The sequence below is a fragment of the Mytilus edulis genome, unplaced genomic scaffold, assembly GCF_963676685.1.
Source record: "Mytilus edulis unplaced genomic scaffold, xbMytEdul2.2 SCAFFOLD_851, whole genome shotgun sequence".
NCBI lineage: Eukaryota > Metazoa > Mollusca > Bivalvia > Mytilida > Mytilidae > Mytilus > Mytilus edulis.
The window spans coordinates 1-21,686 of NW_027267619.1; the positions used below are offsets into that span (position 1 = coordinate 1).

The 21,686-nt window shown below is 33.6% G+C and overlaps 1 protein-coding gene across 2 annotated transcripts; it reads right to left on the reverse strand.

The window, feature by feature from the left end:
- Positions 1–2,893: 2,893 nt before the first annotated feature.
- On the reverse strand, positions 2,894–21,157 carry LOC139505682 (E3 ubiquitin-protein ligase MIB2-like). Of its 2 annotated transcripts, none has more exons than XM_071295171.1 (6): positions 19,829–20,139; positions 11,581–11,687; positions 9,036–9,068; positions 8,065–8,152; positions 6,400–6,612; positions 2,894–3,412 (listed from the first exon to the last, which is right to left on the reverse strand). In XM_071295171.1, exons 1-6 carry the CDS (start codon positions 19,860–19,862, stop codon positions 3,237–3,239), a joined length of 651 nt encoding a protein of 216 aa, XP_071151272.1. In that variant the 5' UTR covers positions 19,863–20,139; the 3' UTR covers positions 2,894–3,236. The 2 variants fall into 2 exon arrangements, with proteins under 2 accessions (XP_071151272.1, XP_071151273.1); XM_071295172.1 differs by lacking the exon at positions 19,829–20,139 and adding an exon at positions 21,054–21,157 and having other exon boundaries at positions 2,989–3,412.
- Between the last annotated feature and the right edge of the window lie 529 nt (positions 21,158–21,686).

The following is a 21,686-nucleotide window of genomic DNA, read 5'->3' on the forward strand; positions in this document are numbered from 1 at the left end:
CCTGCTATTGCTATGGTGATGCCTTCATTTTTACCCTTTATTTATTAGGTCTGTTTCAGAGCTTCATAATTACATTTGTTGAAATCAAGAGCACTAATTTATCTTGCTTTTATGCTTATAGATATCCTATGGCAGCTACATTCAAATTTTGTTAACTTCGTTGTTTTAGTTCTTCCTTCCATGATAACTCTAAGATCTTCCAGGCGTTTACTGTACAATTTGGCGTGATTTGCAAGCTTGGAGATTGGTACAATACTTTTCCAGACCGTGTGCCATCAATGTATTTCATTATTTAGGAAAGCACAATTCCAAGGGTAAAAGATTCCTGGCTTTCTTTCTGTGTCTTTTATTCTGCCCATTTCCTATGTTGTCAAGTTTCATCAATCATCAAGCATGATACTAGTGATTTGACATCTCCAGGTCTTACTTTGGCTAGGGGAATATGTCTTGTAGTAAAAGTGCACAGTCATGTCCTATTTTTGTTGATTTGAAAATGTCGATGTATCATGGAGATCTTCAGATATATCACCACAGAAAAAAAATACATTGCAGTCATTGTTCTTTTTTATCCAGTTACACTTTACAGTGTCTGGTTACTTATTGTTTCCTTTCAATTGGCAACTTATCTTCAACATCAGAAGTATGTTTTCCCTTTTGCTGATGAAATATTTTGAGGTCTGAAAATTTGTTTGACATGATTTGTGCCATTTTGCTTTGTGATTCTGGAGTGCCTCTGCAGTTCCATAGCCCTCATTCAACTGTTTCGAATTGAGCGAAATGAAAACCAATTCAAGACTCAACATCTTCGTATGCTTGCATCAAAGAGTGATTGCCAGCTCAAATGTCTATGACTGTTCAGTTTGTATCTGCTTGGCATTGCAAACCCTTACATGTTCTCTCTTGCCGTTTCACACATTCCTTCCAATCTAATTGCCCATTATGTTTTTCTTATATCTAGTTCCAGTGTTTTCGAAATCTACAGTTTTGATCTTTTCCAAAAAAAATCTTTCGGTCAGAAACTATATATACTACGTAATTTCTGTTTTAAAAAGTTACTTAGGCAAAAGTGTAGGTAACAGAAATTTTGATACTGATATCTTAATTTTGTAAACCTGTGCATGCCTTATCTGACCTCTTTGTGAATATCCAATATAAATTAGTAAAAAAGTATGAATGCAAACAGTGAATTAATAAGATTAGCGAATAATGATGTATTGGAAATTCATGTTTTCAAAATGGTCATCATTCAAGATGGCTACCAAAAAATCAATATATATGAAGTCCTCAGATGACAGTCCTTGTCAATTGTGATGAATATATCATATGAATATCCTGCAGCAAGCGCTTAACTTATAAGTCAAAGTGAACACGGTTACTAAGGAAATGCACTGAATGTGTAAAGGCAGTATTAAGTTGTACTAATCTATGTTAATGTGGAGGACAATGTGATAAAATATGATAAACATAGTGTGGTTTGACAAAACATGTGCATTTCATTTATTGTTAGATATTTTTAACGTCAATTGAGAACATTTGAGCAGCTGATGTTCTTATAACATTACTTGTATGATATAAAATTCATTAGTCTGCAATTAAAGTTTTTGAAAGTTGTTTAAAATGAACAATATCAACAAAACGAATTATCCAGTAATCAGCCAACTATTATAAACGACAGGTGTACAAATATTTTCTAGCTTTATTTCTACGTATAAAATAAAATTCTTCTGTTATTCTATGTTGAACAAGCGGTTGCACAAATATTGCGTTCAGAGTAATAGTTCATTTTATGATCCTCTTCGTGTCCGCGTTTTAATGCTTTTGTACCCGCTACAAAACAGAAGAATAACTCGGGGGAGGGGGATAGGCTAGCTTTTTTGTCCTGTTTATATAGCTCAAACAAATACATTTGTATGTATGTACCTTTCACATTGCATTTTGTTTTATTATATCGAATAATGACAACATATTTTTGCTTAAAAAAAAAGATTTTTCAAGATGGCCGCCATTCAATATGGGTAATATTTCCAAAATGTTTGTTCTACAAGACAATTGGATTCAGCACTGTTATTCTGTCAACCAGATTTCATGTCAAAATCTTCTCTAATATCATTTTCATGATTTTCTATTATTTATCTATTGTGATCAAACGGCCGCCATTTTAAAATGGCCGCCTTTTCCGTCAATTTCCATTTTTAGATTGGGTCCATAGCTTAAAATGTTGTCCATGACATATACTACTACTATGCCAAATTTCATGCTTTTACCACAATCTGAGCAATTTTGTCAATAATCTGCACAAATCGACTGGACTAGTGTAAATGGCAAGCTACATCAATTATTCAATACCGTCCCATCGTCCTGAACATGCGTGAAATATTTGCCACTGGACGTTGAGCAACCAACAATCAATCCAATAAGCCCGAATTGTTAAAAAATTATTTAAAGGTAATATAGTATTTTGTGACACCTAAATAACCTTTTTAGCAACGTAGCGATTATTACGTGGTCAGTCTTCAAAATTTAGAAACAGTCACATAAGACTACCGGTAAAGTAAAAGCCTATCGCATTATATGTTATATCATAGTAAACTATAGATTTTGCAAAAAAGACTTGTTTTTAACATTAGTGCCCTGGAATCTTTCTCGTTTGTTTCATTGCACTTTAGCTTGATAGACCATCGTACTTTAGCGAACAACCAACCATCGCACTTTAGCGTGAGACACCATCGTACATTAGCGTAGACCATCGCACTTAAGCGTGACCATCGTACTTTAGAGTACCATCGCACTTTAGAGTCTTACATATATATTCCTAACCGGTTTGCGAGAAATGAACATCGATGATCTACTGACGTCAGATTTAGTAACATTGTCTTTTTGGTATTTATGGAAGTAGATAAAATTTGTTATGTGACTTGATTAAAAAGTACATAAAATTTTAGTCGAATATAATACGTATGGAAAATTCTACATTCAGCAAACAAAAAAAAAGATATATATTAGATCAAACCCTTTTGAGCCGGTAAGATTGGTATGTGCTGTAGACAACAACTTTATACGATTAATGTATACACACATTTAACGTGTTCGTCCTTATTCATTGGAATTGTAATAAACTAGACAAAGAAAGATATGATATGGCAGAAGAATGCACAGACTTGTAGTTCTAAAACTGTTATTATTTGTACATTGTTTGCTGTTTTAAACTTATTAGCATTATTCTTTTGTTCGAATTGTTACCTTTTTGAATTTGGGCAGATGAGTCTGTAAAATATATGTTCAGTGTCATGACGGTCGGTAATGTAACACTTGGTACATAGGTTATAGTCTGCACATATCAAACATTTCCATCTAATTCCAAGTAAAGGGTTCTGCTTACAGTCGTCGCAAGAAAAATGTTCATGCTTGACACCTATTAGAATAAAGCATATACCATATGTTGCTATTTTCTTTCCAATTCCATTGAACTTCACTACAAATATGAACATTATGAGGAATCCTTACCTTAACACACCGATGAAAATATGTTGGATGAGCATGTGTTTACAATAGATATATCTGGCTTTGAACTAAAGCTAGTTACAAGTTATTTTCTTTTATTTTATTAGGTCTTCCCACTTTCCAGTGGATAGCTCTATTGATTTTCTTCTGGTTATTATTATTATTAGGTCTTTCCACCTTTCCGTTGAAAGACCTTTTGATTTTCTTCTGATTATTATTATTTTTATTAGGTCTTTCCACTTTTCTGTGGAAAGACCATAGGTATTTGTTCTGATTTATATCTTCCGCCAAACCCTTTTTTGCAGTATAAAGTTGTTTCGCAAGATGTCGCTTTTTTTGGATATTATATTGAACAGATATTGTCCTTTTAAACTCATCATGCACATCTTGTTAAGGCGAGGACTTTTTATTGTAAAAGTTATCTCCCCAAACAGTTTTCTTGTTAGTGTATCTCCTCCATAACCAAAAAAAGAGATAACGACAAAATACTTTTTCATATTTATTCGTAACATCCTAAATAATTTTGGACTGATTTGGATCGAAGCAATCCGGTGAAATCTTAAAGAAGTTATTTACTTTTATCAAATAAGTTTGTCGTAAAGTTGTTGTTACTTATAAACCGTAAGCCGTATAAACATAGAGTCTTGTTATTTGAAGTTTGGGTCCTATCTTAGAAAATGAGGTCAAGGTTAAAGGTCAAAGTCATGTTTTGAATGTTGTCTTTTGCTTGCTTTTGTATTTTCTCCATGTTTAATGTTATATAACAAGAACTATTAAAATATGTTTGTTTTATTGAGATGAAGATAAGACACATTGGGTCTGAAACAATCCAGTGACATCTTTTAGGAGTTATTGTCCCTGAAATGTTTTATTTTAAGGTAATTTATTGCTTCTTCAGATTGGTAAATAATAAAGCCATAAGATCTTTTGCAACAGGTTTTAATTTTTTTTTTTTCTTCTTCCTACATTTTTATTTCTTGGGTATCAATTTTGTTTTGCAAGATGTCGCTTCGATGTTAGGTATATGACATTAAAAAAAATATGCGCCTTTGAAATTGATCCTACTTATCCGAATTCTTTTCTTTGTAGGAGTTATCTCCCCACAAACTGATTCCCTTGTGGGTGTATCTTCTTCATAAACGTAAAAGAAAGCGACACATTTATTTTTACCAAATTGCTCGTTTTATCCTCAGGATATTTTTTCCAATTTTAAACGAAGCGATACGAAAAAAGTAAAATAACAAAAAAATGAACTCCCAGGAAAATTCAAAACGGAAAGTCTCTTATCAAATTGCAAAATCAAAGCTTAAAAAAATCGAAAGGAATGGATCACAATTGTCATATGAGAGTTATTGCCCCTTCTGTATTTGACATAAGGAACATAAAAATGTATAGCATGTATTGAATTGTAAGTGATAGCGACCTTAGGTATATTGGTTTGAGGTCCTTGGTTCATTTGAAGGAAATTTAAGTCAAGGTCAAATGTCAAGGTCATACCAAAGTATTTTAGTTATTTACTTTCAATGTTATATGAACTTCACTGTCACTTTTTAAGATATTTCTAAAAGAACTAGTGCAAAATGGTTGGTCAAAAATTATCTCTTTTATTTCAGTTATATAAAGCAACATTTTTCTTAATCAGTATGAAGAAACCTATGTTTGGACGCAAATAGTTACTTTGACAAAACCGGAAGTAGCTTCTCATCAATAATTTAGAAAATTGATGAAGAAAGACCTTTAATTTTGTTTTCTTTTTAATCTGCTGTGTTAAGCCGTTTTTAACTGATTTTTCAAACATGATTTACATCGCTCCATCCCGTAGGTTATTGTTCTGAATCATTATCTTGTAATAGTATAGTACAGTGTTTCTTTTTGTTGCTGTCTGATTTTCAGTGTTTTTTTATTGTTTCATTACACGCAGCAATACATAAAGTAAGACTCAGTTTAAAAGAAGCATGTTTAAACATTTCGCAAAACAGAATCTTAAATCATGTAAATTCAAGCCAAACAAGGTGAATTGCGATTAAAAATCCCTGTATTAAATGCAAAGCGTTATATTTAGGAAGAGACTGTTAAAAAAGGGGAAACGATGCAACGTAAACCATGATGTTTATATCCCATCATACAAAAATACAATTCCGATGTGTTGGATAACCTTCGATTGATATTTGTATATGTATGTACGTATGTACGTAGATCCCTCCGTTTATGTAACTTTTGAAAAGAACTCTAGAAAAATCTGCTACTCATTAAAGCTATTGGAACTTATATTTTTTTATTAATAAAACTTAATATTTTGAATTAAAAGTGATTTTGAATTTTCCTTGTTTGAAACATATATAAGTAAAATATTGGGATAAAGTCGTTTTAACGAAATAAATGTACAATGCAAATGAACACGAAATTTAATTCTTAATTTATACAATCAGTTAACGCGAAAAGTAAACGGCCGTTTACTTTCAAGTTCACGTAAAAATATACTTGTGAAATCTGTAGTAAACACCCGTTTACTTTTAAGTACACGTAAAAATAAACTTGTGAAATCTGAATTAAATGGCTGTTTACTTCTGACTAAACGGACAGAGAGTAAACGCCCGTTTCCTCGGGTACACATTAGAAATTTCCATTTTGCACCCAACTGTACGTATAGAAATACGTTCGTAAAATAGAAATCTGTAAACAAATAAAATTGATTACTACATTTTCATCACTGGAAATGTTTTTCCAACTCATTCAGTTGTCATTTTTTTATATTGGTTCTGTAAACTTATAATTCTAACTCAGGATAAACTTTATTTCTTGACGATAGCAAGATTAAAACTCAGCCTTGTGTTCTATTTCAGAAATCAGGAATCGTGTTTTAGGATTGTAATTTACATAGCATTTATTATATCTTACCTGATTGTGCATTATCAAATAATAACAATTCATACTGGTTATGTTTATCTGTACGAAAAGTGTCCGGCGATTCATGGACATTTTTGTCCCACTGTACTTTAACTTCACCTGCTTTATAATCTACATCGACTATGGTTCCAAGACTTTCATCTTCACTTGCCTTATTCTTATCACCTTTTTCCCTTATGACCCGAAGGTCTGTTTTAACTTTTTCTGAAACAAAACGTGTATGCACACATCAGGTTAGGGTGAAGTGTGGTGCCTGTTTAAACAGTAAAGCCACTTCATTTGTTTGCACCTGTTCTAAGTCAGAAAACTATTGTTCAGGGGTTTAAGTTTGTTAATGTGGTTCACGTTTAATCGTTGTTTATGTAGATTAGACCGTTGGTTTCATTGTTTTGTTTGAATGCTTTTAACCTATTCCTTTTCCCCCCTTTACAGCTTGCTGTTTTGGTGTGAGCAAAGGCTCCGTGTAGAAGGCTGTACTTTGACCTATAATGTTTAACTCTTTGTAAATTCTGACGTGGATGGAGAGTCTTTGGGTCACTAATACCACATCTTCTTATATCTACTAGATTTTACAGTATTTCAGCAGTGCTATCGCCCAAATTGCATTTTTTTTTTAATTTCAATTAATGCAGTACCACTGTTGCGTTTTCTAATTTGATTTAAATCTATAAATGTGAGAGCCATGTACAACATTGACAATGAAGGATGTACGAAAGGACATAAAAAATGTACAATTCATCTTCAATTGAAACTTTCAATTTCTAAATTTATCGATTGAAAAGTTCCCAAATGTGTCATGAATATGTCCCGTGAGTTAAATTGACTGTCTTAACTGCACAAATAAACCGACGAGTCATTTATATATACTGTTAAGTTTGCCAGTACATTAAACACTCGAAACCTTAACATTTCCAAGAAATGAGAACTGCAAAAGCATTTGCTATATCCAATTACTAACACAGAAAAAATGCATATGACTTTTGTATATGACATCCAAGCCATTATCTGATGTCATTATCATAATCGATCATTGTTGTTTAATGTGTATTAAAATTGTTATTTTTTTACAGAAATTGTATAACTAATAAATATAGTTTGAAAATTTGAATATGATAAACATGTTTCTTACCATAGCAATATTTGTATTCACGTATTTTCCGCAAAAATACATATTCTATAACTTAAATAAGAATGATTGGAATTAAATTGAGTTTTCAAAATCTGTGTATAATAATTGTTACATGTACCATAAGCACTGTGAAAACAGAAAAAATCTTAACGTGTTAGAGCACGTATAACCAATATTATCATCAAAAGAAGTATAACAAGAATGTGTCCCAAGTACACGAATGCCCTATCCGTACTATAATTTTCTATGTTCAGTGGACCGTGAAAATGGGATAAAATCTCTAATTTGGTATTAAAATTAGAAAGATCATATCATAGGGAACATGTTTACTAAGTTTCAAGTTGATTGGACTTCAACTTCATCAAAAACTACATCGACAAAAAACTTTAACCTGAAGCGGGACAGACGGACGAACGGACGCACAGACCAGAAAACATAATGCCCATAAATGGGGCATACAATACCGAATGCACTACTTTCTGTTTTACGGTTTGTTATGTATATCCTGTAATCTATACGTAATATACCTCCATAATACGCATTCAGAACTCTGTATCCATTGAATTTCCTATATTCAAATGATCCATCTTGAGAAATTAGATCGCCTTGAATTTCCTGTCAAGAATTTTACACATATAAGAGCCTTTAAATAGCAAGACTTAACATATGATATACATCCATTTGAGTGTGGAATAATCAGTACAACCATCAATTCAATTACACAAATTAAAATGTAAATTGCGTAACCATGTAATGTTGATAACTTAGTTTGTAAACATATTTGTGACTTGAATGGAGCGAAATCGCATTAGCACTCATACCACATCTTCTTACCTCTGTTTAAAATGTATTTCAAATATTACCATATAGCTAGTAAAACGCTAGGTTCATTTGTCTTCCATCTATCAAGGTAAAATTGGAGTCAGTAAATGTGTCACTAAAACAAATGTATGAAACTCATTATTTTCACAAGTTTATCCTTCCCTCAGACTGCTCATGGCGCTTGCACACTTTATCTATTGGTTGTGTATTAATTGACCTTTTCGTCGTCGAGAATTGATTGTTTTATAAGTTGTTAATGACTTTGATCTTATTTTAATAATTCCGAGCATTCTTTTATTGGTACATTGTGTATATTATATTTGCTTCGTGCATTCCGGTGAGTTATGCCATTGATAACGTATGTTTACAAAAAGTAAAATCTCAAAAATACTGAACTCCGAGGAAAATTCAAAAAGGAAAGTCCATTATCTAATGAAACAATCAGAAGCTCGAGCACAACAAACGAATTAATAACAACTGTCATACTCCTGACTTGGTTTAGACATTTTTGTCGTGTGGCAAATGGAGGATTAAACCTTGTTTTGGAGCTAGCTAAATCTCTCACTTGTATGACTGTCGCATCAATTTCATTATACTAAATAAGTATAAGCACTGGTGTTAAACCGATCACCGTAACTGCATTGATTATATGAATAATCCCGAATCTTGTTTTTACCTTCGCAATTTTATTGTCTTTTTTATCTTCAGGCTGGAAGAAAAAAAAAGTATATCAAACTTACAGTATATATTTCATATTAATCAACGTGCATACCTTTCTAAAGTTTCTGTTAAGGAAATATGATGTTTGAAAACGCGTTTGTTTTTTCGTCACTTTTCGTTTTTCATTTGGCTAATATTTCCTTTGAATCTTTTGCACAACTTGTCTCGAAAACACTATAGACTACATGATTTACAAATGATAACGTTTTAATCCTATTTCGGGTTACAATCGAAATGTTGCACGTCGGCAGTACAAGATGTATTTTGAGTGCAAATGATGCTTTCCATCCCACTCACATCTAATAAAAAGTAAACCAATATAGGTCAAAGTACGGTCTTCAACACGGAGACTTGGCTGACATCACACATTACAGGAAGACTTGGCTGACATCGAACATTACACGGAGACTTGGCGGACAGCGAACATTAAACAGAGACTTGGCTGACATCGAACATTACACAGAGACTTGGCTGACATCGAACATTACACGGAGACTTGGCTGACATCGAACATTACACGGAGACTTGGTTGACATCGAACATTACACGGAGACTTGGCTGATATCGAACATTACACAGACTTGGCTGACATCGAACATTACACGGAGACTTGGCTGACATCGAACATTACACGGAGACTTCGTTTACATGGAACATTACACAGAGAGTTGGCTGACATCGAACATTACACGGAGACTTGGCGGACATCGAACATTACACGGAGACTTGGCGGACATCGAACATTACACAGAGACTTGGTTGACATCGAACTATACACAGAGACTTGGCTGACATCGAACATTACACGGAGACTTGGCTATCATCGAACATTACACGGAGACTTGGTTGACATCGAACATTACATGGAGACTTGGCTGAAATCGAAGATTACACGGAGACTTGGCTGACATCGAACATTACAAGGAGACTTGGCTGACATCGAACATTACACGGAGACTTGGCTGACATCGAACATTACACGGAGACTTGGTTGACATCGAAGATTACACGGAGACTTGGCTGACATCGAAGATTACACGGAGACTTGGCTGACATCGAACATTACACGGAGACTTGGCTGACATCGAACATTACAAGGAGACTTGGCTGACATCGAACATTACACGGAGACTTGGCGGACATCGAACATTACACGGAGACTTGGCAGACATCGAGCATTACAAGGAGACTTGTCTGACATCGAACATTACACGGAGACTTGGCTGACATCGAACATTACACAGAGACTTGGCTGACATCGAAGATTACACGGAGACTTGGCTGACATCGAACATTACACGGAGACTTAGCTGACATCGACCATTACACGGAGACTTGGCTGACATCGAACATTACACAGACTTGGCTGACATCGAGCATTACACGGAGACTTGGCGGACATTGAACATTACACGGAGACTTGGCTGACATCGAACATTACACGGAACCTTTGCTCACAATGAACATTTACGTGTTGGCTTTACTTTTGTTTTCATCATCATGTTTTTTTTTTATTTATCTTACTTGTTTTACTTAGCCAGACTTCGGAAAGGGGTATTTTTAAATAAAGAATATGATGAGGTTGCAATTCTGTAAATATAGACAATGCAATTCCCCATATGAACTCCTTTTGCAGCTAAAAAGTATAATCATAAAAATTCGATTACACAGAGAGTTGGCTGACATCGAACATTACATTGAGACTTGGCGGACATCGAACATTACACGGAGACTTGGCTTACATCAAACATAACACGGAACCTTTGCTCACAATGAACATTTACGAAGGGCTATATATTTCGCGGTGGTGTCTTGCCATGGCGTTGTTTGGACTTGTTTGTTTGCTTTTTGGCCTTGAATATTTGTCCGTAATATTTTATTAACTGTGCATTTGCATTCAGGTATCGCAGATCAAATTTATTCGTTCATAGAGTGTTAATTTACGTTTTTTGATTGAGTTAAGCCTTCCAATTGATATTTTATCGTGTGGTTTTCTATGTTGTAATGTTATGCTATTGTTTTAGAAAAAGGGAGAAGGTTTGGTACCATTAAAACGTTAAATCCCGCTGCAAATGTTTGCACCTGTCCTAAGTCAGGAATCTGATGTACAGTAGTTGTCGTTTGTTTATGTAATTTATAAGTGTTTCTCGTTTCTCGTTTCTTATATAGATTAGACCGTTGGTTTTCCCGTTTGAATGGTTTTACACTAGTAATTTTGGAGCCCTTTATAGCTTTTTGTTCGTTGTGAGCCAAGGCTACGTGTTGAAGGCCGTACATTGACCTATAATGGTTTACTTGTATAAATTGTTATTTGGATGGAGAGTTGTCTCATTGGCACTCACACCACATCTTCCTATATCTATTTGCATGTGTTCCTAAATTCAATACAAAAATGTTCCGTTATCAGGTTTTATTATATTACTTTTTATACGTAAATTTGTTTGTAAATGCTTTTTATGTAACAATGCTCCTGTGAAAAATGAAAAATTGAATCACAAAACCTCCTTCGCCTTAGACTCTAGATCATTATCTTCTCTGTTCGTCTGTTTTGAAACTGGTTCCTCCTCCATAACTGGTAAATGTAATAATGGAATATGTTCCATATTTACTATAAAAAAAATCGAAGAAAAAATAATAATATATAAACTGTGTCTTTATATTTGATGGATCCTCTTGCATAACAAATGGAAAGATTGAAACTACTACTAAACACAACATAAACCAAAGATATTATCATGAGAAAAATACAAATGGGAAACTGAAATGCATGCATCAATCGGCTTTTGAGTCCACAACATATCATAATCGGTAAAAATTGCAGATGATACGACAACACAAATCTTAACAATACTAAAATATATCGCTAGTAACTAATGACAATGGAAAGTTCATATGCACTACTATTTTTATCAAAGGTCAAAATATAGGGCTGATCGGCATATTTTCAACATTTTTATGCTGAATGTCTAAGAGTTTAAACTTACACTAAAATTCGGAATTACTCCTAACTTGACTTTAGGATTTTCACAGATTTTAGTATGACCAATATGCATATGTATAACTACTGGTAACATTTCAAACATATGTTTTTACAAGATAAAAAATAGATATCGTTACTGGGAATCAGTACGGCAACACAGTTAATTGTCTATGAATATTATGTATCTCCCCATAAGAGTCGTGGTTTGAGAAACAACTATATTTACAAAGTGCAACCTATAAACTATGACAACACTGTAAAAATTGATTCCGCTTTCCTGAAATAATCTTTTTAATTATAGTGGAGGGACGACATATTCCAATCTTGTCTTATCTTATCTATTGGTTACAATAATGATGTATCACCAATTGCAAGCAGTTCGAGGTGTACGTCACCAAGATGTTCGAAATTTGTTGAATGAGACTCATATAATGAGTATAATAATACAGTTCACATAAATCTTTCAATCAGTAATGCCCGCGTCACACCGTCCCGATTTTTATATACGATGGACACCCGAATGGGAAAATTGTAAGTTCGTACGAAGTTGGTCCCGATCTCGTTAAAATACCAAAAAGTGACCGAAGTAAGTACGATGAATAACGAAGTCTATACGATGGTGCCGAAATTATATACGATAGCAAAAGATGGACATACGAAGGTTAACCGAAGACGGGTATTTAAGCTTCATATCTTAGCCGAAGCCTACACGATGGATCACGAAGGCTACACGATGGATTACGAAGGCTACACGATGGATTACGATGATGGCGCGATAGCCATACGATGTCTAAAAGACGTCGTGTACAGCTTACGATGCATTTAAATCATATGCCGAAGGCATCACGCGTTTTAAATTGTTTGATCACTATTGAATATATATATTATATTGTACATTTAATTTCTGGTTTAATCATAAGACGGGAGACCGTGGGCTTGAAGGGTAAAACTTGACTCTCAAAACTTGGTATGGTGTTACTCGTTAAGAATATCTTAAGCGCTATTGACTTAAAGTTCAAAGGTCAAGGTCACAGTGGCAGTTGTAATACAAGGCAATATCACCCTTGTGGACACTCTTAAACCAATATGCTTCAAAAGATTTTAACCACATTTGGTATATTGTTCCTCCTTGTAATGATCTGACATTTTTTACGTTCAAGGCCAAAGGTTAAGGTCATGCAGATTGCCTTGTTTTTTCTCCTTGAAATAGCATAATACACTGCAAATTGGTTGCTCATTTTTTTACCTGCTGGTTCTAAAGACAATATTAAAGGTATTTCCAGTTACTGAATGTTTTGGTTGATTTCTAAAAAAATAGTTTATGTATCAAATATGCAGAAAATGGTAAATTAATATTTACCATTTTCTGCATGTGTCATATACAAATATAGTGTCCATATTTGTCCCCAATATGTTACATACGAGGGGATGCCACGCTCGGCATTGCCTTGTTTGAACTGTAAAATGTGTGCACTAGTCTGAATAATCACCCATAATTATGCCCATGTTTACTGATCTATCTTAAATTGACAAAAATAATATTTTACTTGTTTAAGTAAATCCTAAGCCTGTAATAGCTGCTCTTCTTGTTCCATTTGAATTAATAGAAACAGCGCTGTCGCCTTTCTTGTTCTCATAGAATCATATGATATGAGATCCATGTTTTGTGAACGTCTTTCTTAACTGTCGTATTAGACTGACCAGTGCAAATGGCGCATGGCACTTTAAATGTATTTTAGCGCGAAAATTAACTTACATTTAACTGGATTTATTGCCGTCGTAGTTCCATCTTGTCGTCTTCGTACTTTATTCGATGGCAACACGATGGCAACACGAGGTCTTTACGAAGTCGTGTTGCCATTGTAAGACCTTCGGGTAGCTTTGTGATTCATTCGTGTAGACATCGTAACGTCAAAACTGCCCGATGGAAACGATGGAAACACGAATGCAATACGATGTTCAAAGATGCATTCCCGGTGACATTACGATGGTGAGGATGGTGATACGAACTCAATACGAACCCTCAACATCGGACGCACCTTCGGGGATTTTTTAACATGTTAAAAAATTTAGAACCCTTCCCGAAGTTGTCCCCGAAGGCTAGAAAAAGTGGTCGATGGTTCTACGATGGTTAAAGATGGCACTACGAATAGCCCGATCTGGATACGATCAGTCCCGATTTTGAAAATTTCCATAATCGTGTTGCTATCGGCGTAAAAATCGGGAAAGTGTGACGCGGGCATAATAAAGTACGAGAATGAAGAGCATTGATGACTTAAATTCCTAAAAGTTTTGCCAAATACAGCTAAGGTAATCTTAATCTTTTCCAATGATGAATATACGTTTCTAAACTTCGTAACCCCAAAATAACATCATAATGACAATTATTTTAACATTACATAATTGTAAAAAATTTCAAAATGTCTCTGTGTTTTGCATTTTAAAGTACTTATAGTGAAGGTAATTCATGCTCAGGGTACAAGTTAAATACTTCTAAGCAAGAAGAGCACCATCTCAGTAAAAACAATAAGATGGTTATTTTGCGTTTGTTCTATTTAAAATGTCGGTCAGATACATGATGGATACCATGAATAAGAATTGTCTTACAATCAAAAACAAATCCCCCCCCCCCCCCCCAATTCACAGTTATTTAAATGTATTGTTAAGATACATTCTTAAAGTTTTCGTATCTGAAATATATCACTAATCATGCCTGTTACAAATATCTTAATCCATAACAACCTTGTTCAATTCGAGCGTCACTAGTAATTCTTTTCGAGACGACCCGATTGTCTGGCGTACAAAATTTTAATCCTTGTATGTATGAGTTTACTTTCGTTAAGTTGCGTCACATTAGCCTACAACATTGTTTTGTAATTATATAAGTACTACATGCACACCGTGATAACAAGTATAACTTGAATGTTGACTCATCAAAACAGGAAGATATAGATTGTAAATATAAACGATTTGAACTTGACATCTTCAGTTAAAAGTAGAAATGTGACATTTTCAACATTTGCTGGGTTTGTCCTTGGTTGTTTCCCAATGCAGTCATGAGCTATTATGATCTGAATTGTAATTCAAAACAAAATATTTACCGTTTAGACGGCAATTTGTGCAGGTTTGTATATAGGAATAAAATGTTAGGAAGACATAACAAATGAATGTATATAACAGATTATAATGCCACATTGTGGGTAACGTTCATTTTGATTGGATAACGTCACAAATTTTCATGGCATCAATTAACAGTTGATGCTATTGAAACGTACGTCAAAGCTCAGACGACGTATGGCAGGTTTTAAATGTGTGGTTTTAAGTTGTTTCCGTCATTTTCATAAGAATGTAGTTAACAATATTATGTGTTAAGCGCCGACGGCATCAATTGGTGAATTGATACTCCACTTACATGTCACCAGTAAACTTAATTTGAGCCCATCAAATCACCAATTAATGCCGTCGAAAATAAAATACCAAACAGCTATCTCCTATAGTTACCAACACGCAACTGACACCGGTTTTCAGTAGTAATACTAGTCAGAACGAGCAATCCTTCATATGCAAGTTTACATCATCATCATCAAATATACAATATGACAATTAATTCTTATGTAAAAGAACCTTGCCGTAGAACTGGTCAATACGTATATAATTTTTCAAATTAATTTGGTACCACCTCTTACAGTATTGTATTGTAATTTTTGCAGGTGTGTGTCTTCCAGATTTCACTGCAAAAATAATTATTTCTTTTGTTTTTTTTTTGGGGGGGGGGGGGGGGGAGGGGGGGATGTCTTAAACGTTTTTGTGCCTAGTTGTCATGATCATGTAATGATACCGATTTTTTTTTTTATTCAACTGAATTGTATACAACAGAGTTCTACAGAATGCATCAGACACTAGCAATCTGAAATATCTCACCAGGAAAACAAAACGATTTTGAACACGACCAGTCTCTTCAATAAAAATACCACAATCGGGTAATATATGTGGTTAGTCAGACAGTACATGTCTGTTATTGTTTGTTCATTTAGTTCGACCTTGAAAATATGTATAAACAAGATCAGTACTACAAATATAAGTTGAATATAGACAAATCATAACAGGAAGATGGAGAGGGTAAATATTAACGATTTGAACTTGCAACTTCCGTAGATTACAAGTGGAAACATCATTTTGTCAGCTTGGTTTGACCTTATTCATTGTATTATTCAATGCTTTCAATTTTGAGTGTAGAATACATTTTCTCTTATTTTTGTGCTATTTTCACATTTCCAGATCGGTGTGAGAAAAACATTTCTCCTCTGGCTCACTAGTGAAAAATCTGTTCTCGGCAAATAATTGGTTGATATTTAATTGTGACGTTAAACTTTCTTGTTTTCTTCTTAATTTTCGTATTGTCACGTCATGAAAAAAGGCGACCATGCCTGATGACGTCACATCAAAAGTACACAACTTTCCTTAAATCTTTAAAAAAGGAAGGATAAAAATCATTAGAGAAACAGATTCCACCACTGTAACTGGTGTATAACGATATTTCTCGACTCTTAACAGTTAGATTTTTATTATTTAAAAAGCTCGGCAAGCCTTGCGCTTTACATATTAAAATTTAACTGTCTCGAGTGGAGAAATGTCGTAATACACTTGTTGCAGTTGTGGAATCTGTATGACTAAATTACTGGTGGAGGAGGCTGAAAATTTACACTTGATATCATCTGTAGGTTTTAAGTAAATGTTAAATTCTATACATTAGTTGATTTTAACCTTATATATTGTACTTTTCAATACATTTTATTATAAGTGTAGTGAATATCTAGTATATAAAGGGGTAATATGAAAATAAAAATCACCAGATGCTACATCTCTATACACAACTTTTTTCGAGAACTTATGAAACAAGGGTGTTGAATCCATTAATTTCCTTTGTTCATGGAATTTTGTATGCCATTCATTTACACGTATTTAAATCTTTACTTTTAACAGCATTATTTCAGTTTTATTCTTGTTTTTTTCTTGTTTCAGTACAATTTTGATTTATTAGACTGTTAAACAGAATATATGCATTGTTGTCCTCTCTCTAGTTATCAAAAATCATTGTTCTACATGTAGTCTGTTGACATTGAGACAGACAACATAACTAATCGATGGATTTTATTATATGTTGTCTGTTGACATTGAGACAGACAAAATAATCAATCGATGGATTTTCTTTATTATATGTTGTCTGGTGTCATTGAGTTAAACAGCATATTCAATTTATGTGTTATATTGTATGTTGTCTGACGTCATTGAGACAGACAACATAATTAATTGGTGAATTATGTTGTATGGTGTGTGACGTCATTGAGACAAAAGTGATTATCAATCAGTGGATTCTATTTTAAGTTGTTCAGTGTCAAAGGGAGGGACAGTATAATCAATAGATGACATAGATGGATATTATCTGGTGTCATTTGACATACATGAAAAGCAATCATTTCATTACATTGTATGTTTCCAGTTGTCATTCAAACAAACAAAAGATTCTCACTTCTGATTATATTGTATGTGTCCTGGTTTCATTGGGACAGATATGGGTCATTTTCAAAAAATGTCGAATTTTGAAATTGAAAAATTTATTAAAAGTTACTTATTCAAACAACCCTCTACATAAGCAAATCAAAACAAACAGTACTTTAAGAACAACATATTAAAAGATGCAATCTTAATGATGTCATACAAGAATATCTTGAAACATTTTTTGATCGGTGGTACAATATTTTGTCTATCCTGTTACCATTTTCAAAAGAAATTTTGGGTTATTAAGAAAGGGTTTAGATAAAATGTTAAGCTTGTTTAACGTTACCAATTAGATGGTTTTCAAGAGAATAAACTTCTATATATATTCATTCTGTAAAATAATAGATTATTTGCCAATTTTCTAGGTTGTACTGAAAAATGGCTCTAAAAATTGGTTTTCAAAGGTTGTAAAAATTACCACCAGTAATGCAAGTCTAAGATAGCAATTTATATTGTTCGGCCTTTTTCCACCCTTTCGAATAAACCCAACATCAAGTAAATCCCTCATAAGTTAATTTACTTTTCTCTTTATTTCGTTGGTAACAGGAACGTACGTTTCTGATATATCACTATATAAAAGTCTATCCTGTTACCTTTTTGTCTATCCTGTTACCGATATCAGTATTGCACCTGCAAATGCTTAATTGGGAAGATTAAGAAGTTATAACCTTAAGATGAGTTCAAACAATGAAATAATTCATTCGTTTTCCACCTACATGTTAAGATAAAAAAAATTAACGACGTGTTTGTCTATAATTGTCTATCCTGTTACTGTAACCATAGCAACCATAGTAACAGGATAGACATAACAGGATAGACAAATTTCTTCGTTTTTGATTGCTGTTGTGAAATAACTACTCCCTTTGGTGAAGTGATTATGGTTTTCTATTGTGAATTTGGTTTCCAACACGTTATTGCACTTTTTACAACCATACTGTTAGTGTAATTGATCAAAATGGTCGGTAACAGCATAGACATGAAAAAAAGTACGCTCTATTTTTTTCACTAAATGTCTTGAAATTTCTTTTCTCTACACTGTCGTTCAAGAAACGAGGCGTTTTAAATGTAAAGATTACTTTGCATTTTTGAAATCAACACTGACTGATTCAATATTCATAGGGAGAATAATTTAACGACTGATTTAAGTAGCGGTAACAGGATAGACATGAACCTCCTGTACGCTGATTGAATTTAATTTGTAGATAATCTGTTACATACAATGATAAAGAAGCTACGATTTTTCGTTAGAATTATAATTAACGTTCTTAAAAAAAGTCTCTTTTGCAGATATCAAGGCGATCAGAAAATCGGAAAAAAATCATTTGAAATGTGTTTTTCTGACAATGTACGCACACAAATACCCCCCAAAATCGGCCTTAAATGCAGTTTAATCTTATCAAAATAGATGTAAGGTTTGTTTATTATTAATGTTCTGAATCACAAATTCGACAAGCTTTCATTTAAACCATTACAACTGAAAATTCCATCAGAAATAAAACTTTTAGCATGGGTGTACTGAAAATTCGACATTTTTTGAAAATGACCCATATGATAACCAAATGTTTCATAACATTGTATGTTGCCTGGTGTCATTACGACAGACATGATAAACAATCGTTGAATGATATTGTATGTTGCCTGGTGTCATTGAGACAGACATGATAAACAATCGTTGAATGATATTGTATTTGGCCTGGTGTCATTGGGACAGATATGATAAGCAATCGTTTCATTACATTGTATGTTTCCAGTTGTCATTCGAACAAACACTCGTTTGATAATATTGTATGTTGCCTGGTGTCTTTGAGTGCACATTATACTCAATCGTTTGATTATATTGTACTTTGTCTGGTGTCATTGGAAATGACAACATAATTACAAAGTTGATTCTAGAATATGTTGTATGGTTTCTTTCAGACAGACATGATAATACATCATTGGATCATATTGTAAGTGTTGTGGTGCCTTTGAGAAAGATCTCAGTAGTTTTATTATATGGGAAGTTGTTTGGTGTCATTGAGATACACTTGATTACCGATCCTTTGATTATATGGTATGTTGTCTGGTTACTTTAAGAAAGACATGATACTGAATCGTTAGATTACATTGTGTGTTATTGAGACATCTGAAATAACAACCTTTTTTTCCTCTATCATATTGTACCTGAGGTTGAATTTGATTGCTTTTTTTTATTCATGTATAGTTCATACCATGTTTAGTAGTAGTCCGAGATTTCTCTGACATCCAACGGCTTTTTTTCCACACAAGCTGGGGCCGTGGGACGTCAAAGCTCGTCACTGTGAAGACTGTCTAAGTGTGAGAAAATAAAAGGTGGAAGGTAGAAAGTAAAATCACAAAAATACTTAACTCCGAGGAAAATTCAAAACGGAAAGTCCATAATCAAATGGCAAAATCAAATGATAAAACACATCAAACGAATGGACAACAACTGTCATATTCTTCTTGACTTGGTATAGGCATTTTCAAATGTAGAAAATGGTTGATTAAACCTGTTTTTATAGCGCTAAACCTCTAACTTGTATGACAGTCCCATCATGTTCCAAAGATGAAACCTACATAAATAAAGAGAAAATGAAAAATAAACAAATTGAGGCCCGATTTATATTGATCCAAGGTCGTCAGTCGGACCCAGAAGTAACGAATCAGCGCAACCATTTTGGACGGGGAGATATCCACTTGTTGATATGGGACGAGCTCTGACGTCCCACGGTCAACGGCTTGTCTGGCAAAACAGCCGTTCGACATCAGAGTAATCTCGGACTAGTTTAATAGATGATTATTCGAAACCTTTTGTATCAAACGATGTAATATGGTTCTAAACTTTAAAACCTTTACATCAATGTACTTTTCGTCATTTCACTAAGAATATAACATATTAAAGACATGTTTGCTTCATCAAAGAGAAAATTGTTCTTGCTCTTGGCTCGTAAGATGTATCATAGGTTTGATGGTCTAGGTTGAGAATTTAGCATCTTATTTTGCAAAAATGATTCACAGCCAGCTTGCCTTGTTTTATCTTAAAATACTGCCGAACAAAATTTTTAAGTCTCGTTATAATTGACCAGTTAGTTGATGAACATTCTAACAAATATACAAGGTCAATGATAAAATGGAAATTCCATTAAAACTTTTAAAATAAATTAAAATGACTCATCTTCATTTAACAAAGTATGTTCACTGTTTATCAAACATAACTTATATAGCTAACTAGTATTTCGACACTGTCTGCCAAATTCTATCACGAAGTTAAGTATACAAGAAGAATTCATTCTGGTTATTACAAATCAACGTTATAAAAATGCAAGACTATGTACCTCTTTGCACAGTTGATTTTACAAAAGCTACATAATAGAAGAAAACATATAAATAGTATCTCTTCGCCAGCAACATATAGAACAAACCAAGCTTACTAACCTTCTTTAGCTATAATTACATCTACATCACGCTAGTTGAAAATAATTTCATCGCCTTTTAAGTATAATACCTTACAGCCGGAACGCAATTATCTGATGTTTCCGTTAAAACGCCGGATATGCGACAAGAGAATTAAGTAGAGATAATTTCAGGAAAAGCTGTCAACAGATGTCGCTCCGCGATTAAAACATTGTTGTGACGTCATTCTATTGTTTTACTCGTTCTTTATTTCAGTGATTGGACTATCATTTACCTATAAGAAACCATTATGTTACCTCTAACTGTCCAATATGTTTAAGAATAGCCGTCCTATTTCTTAAAAATATTGGACAGCTAAAGGTAGCATAACTGATTCTTACAGGAAAACAGCTACATACTAGTATATCATATTAAAATTGGAAGGGGGAATAAGCTTCAAGAAATGTGCACATTTTAGCATGGAGTTATTTGGCAAACATAGATTTGTGTTCTTTAACAGTTTGGCCAAAAGTCCGAAAATCAAGAAATCAAATTGATGTGGCCTTCAATTTTCTTACACGATATATTTATTCAAAGAATGACTGCAACGTTAAGAAATAATAGCGCATACATGTATTCCGCCATATCAGAAACAAACTAATAAAAAAATCATAA

Bases quoted from the DNA above. Each gene is read 5' to 3' on its own strand.
- LOC139505682 (XM_071295171.1), bottom strand. From the start codon at position 19,862: ATGTCAGAGAAATCTCGGACTACTACTAAACATG. The intron at 9,069-11,580 runs GTTTTGTGATTC...TTTTTCTTCCAG, and splicing joins TAGAGTCTAAGGCGAAGGAG to CCTGAAGATAAAAAAGACAA. The intron at 3,413-6,399 runs GTAAGATATAAT...TTATTCTAATAG, and splicing joins ATTTGATAATGCACAATCAG to GTGTCAAGCATGAACATTTT.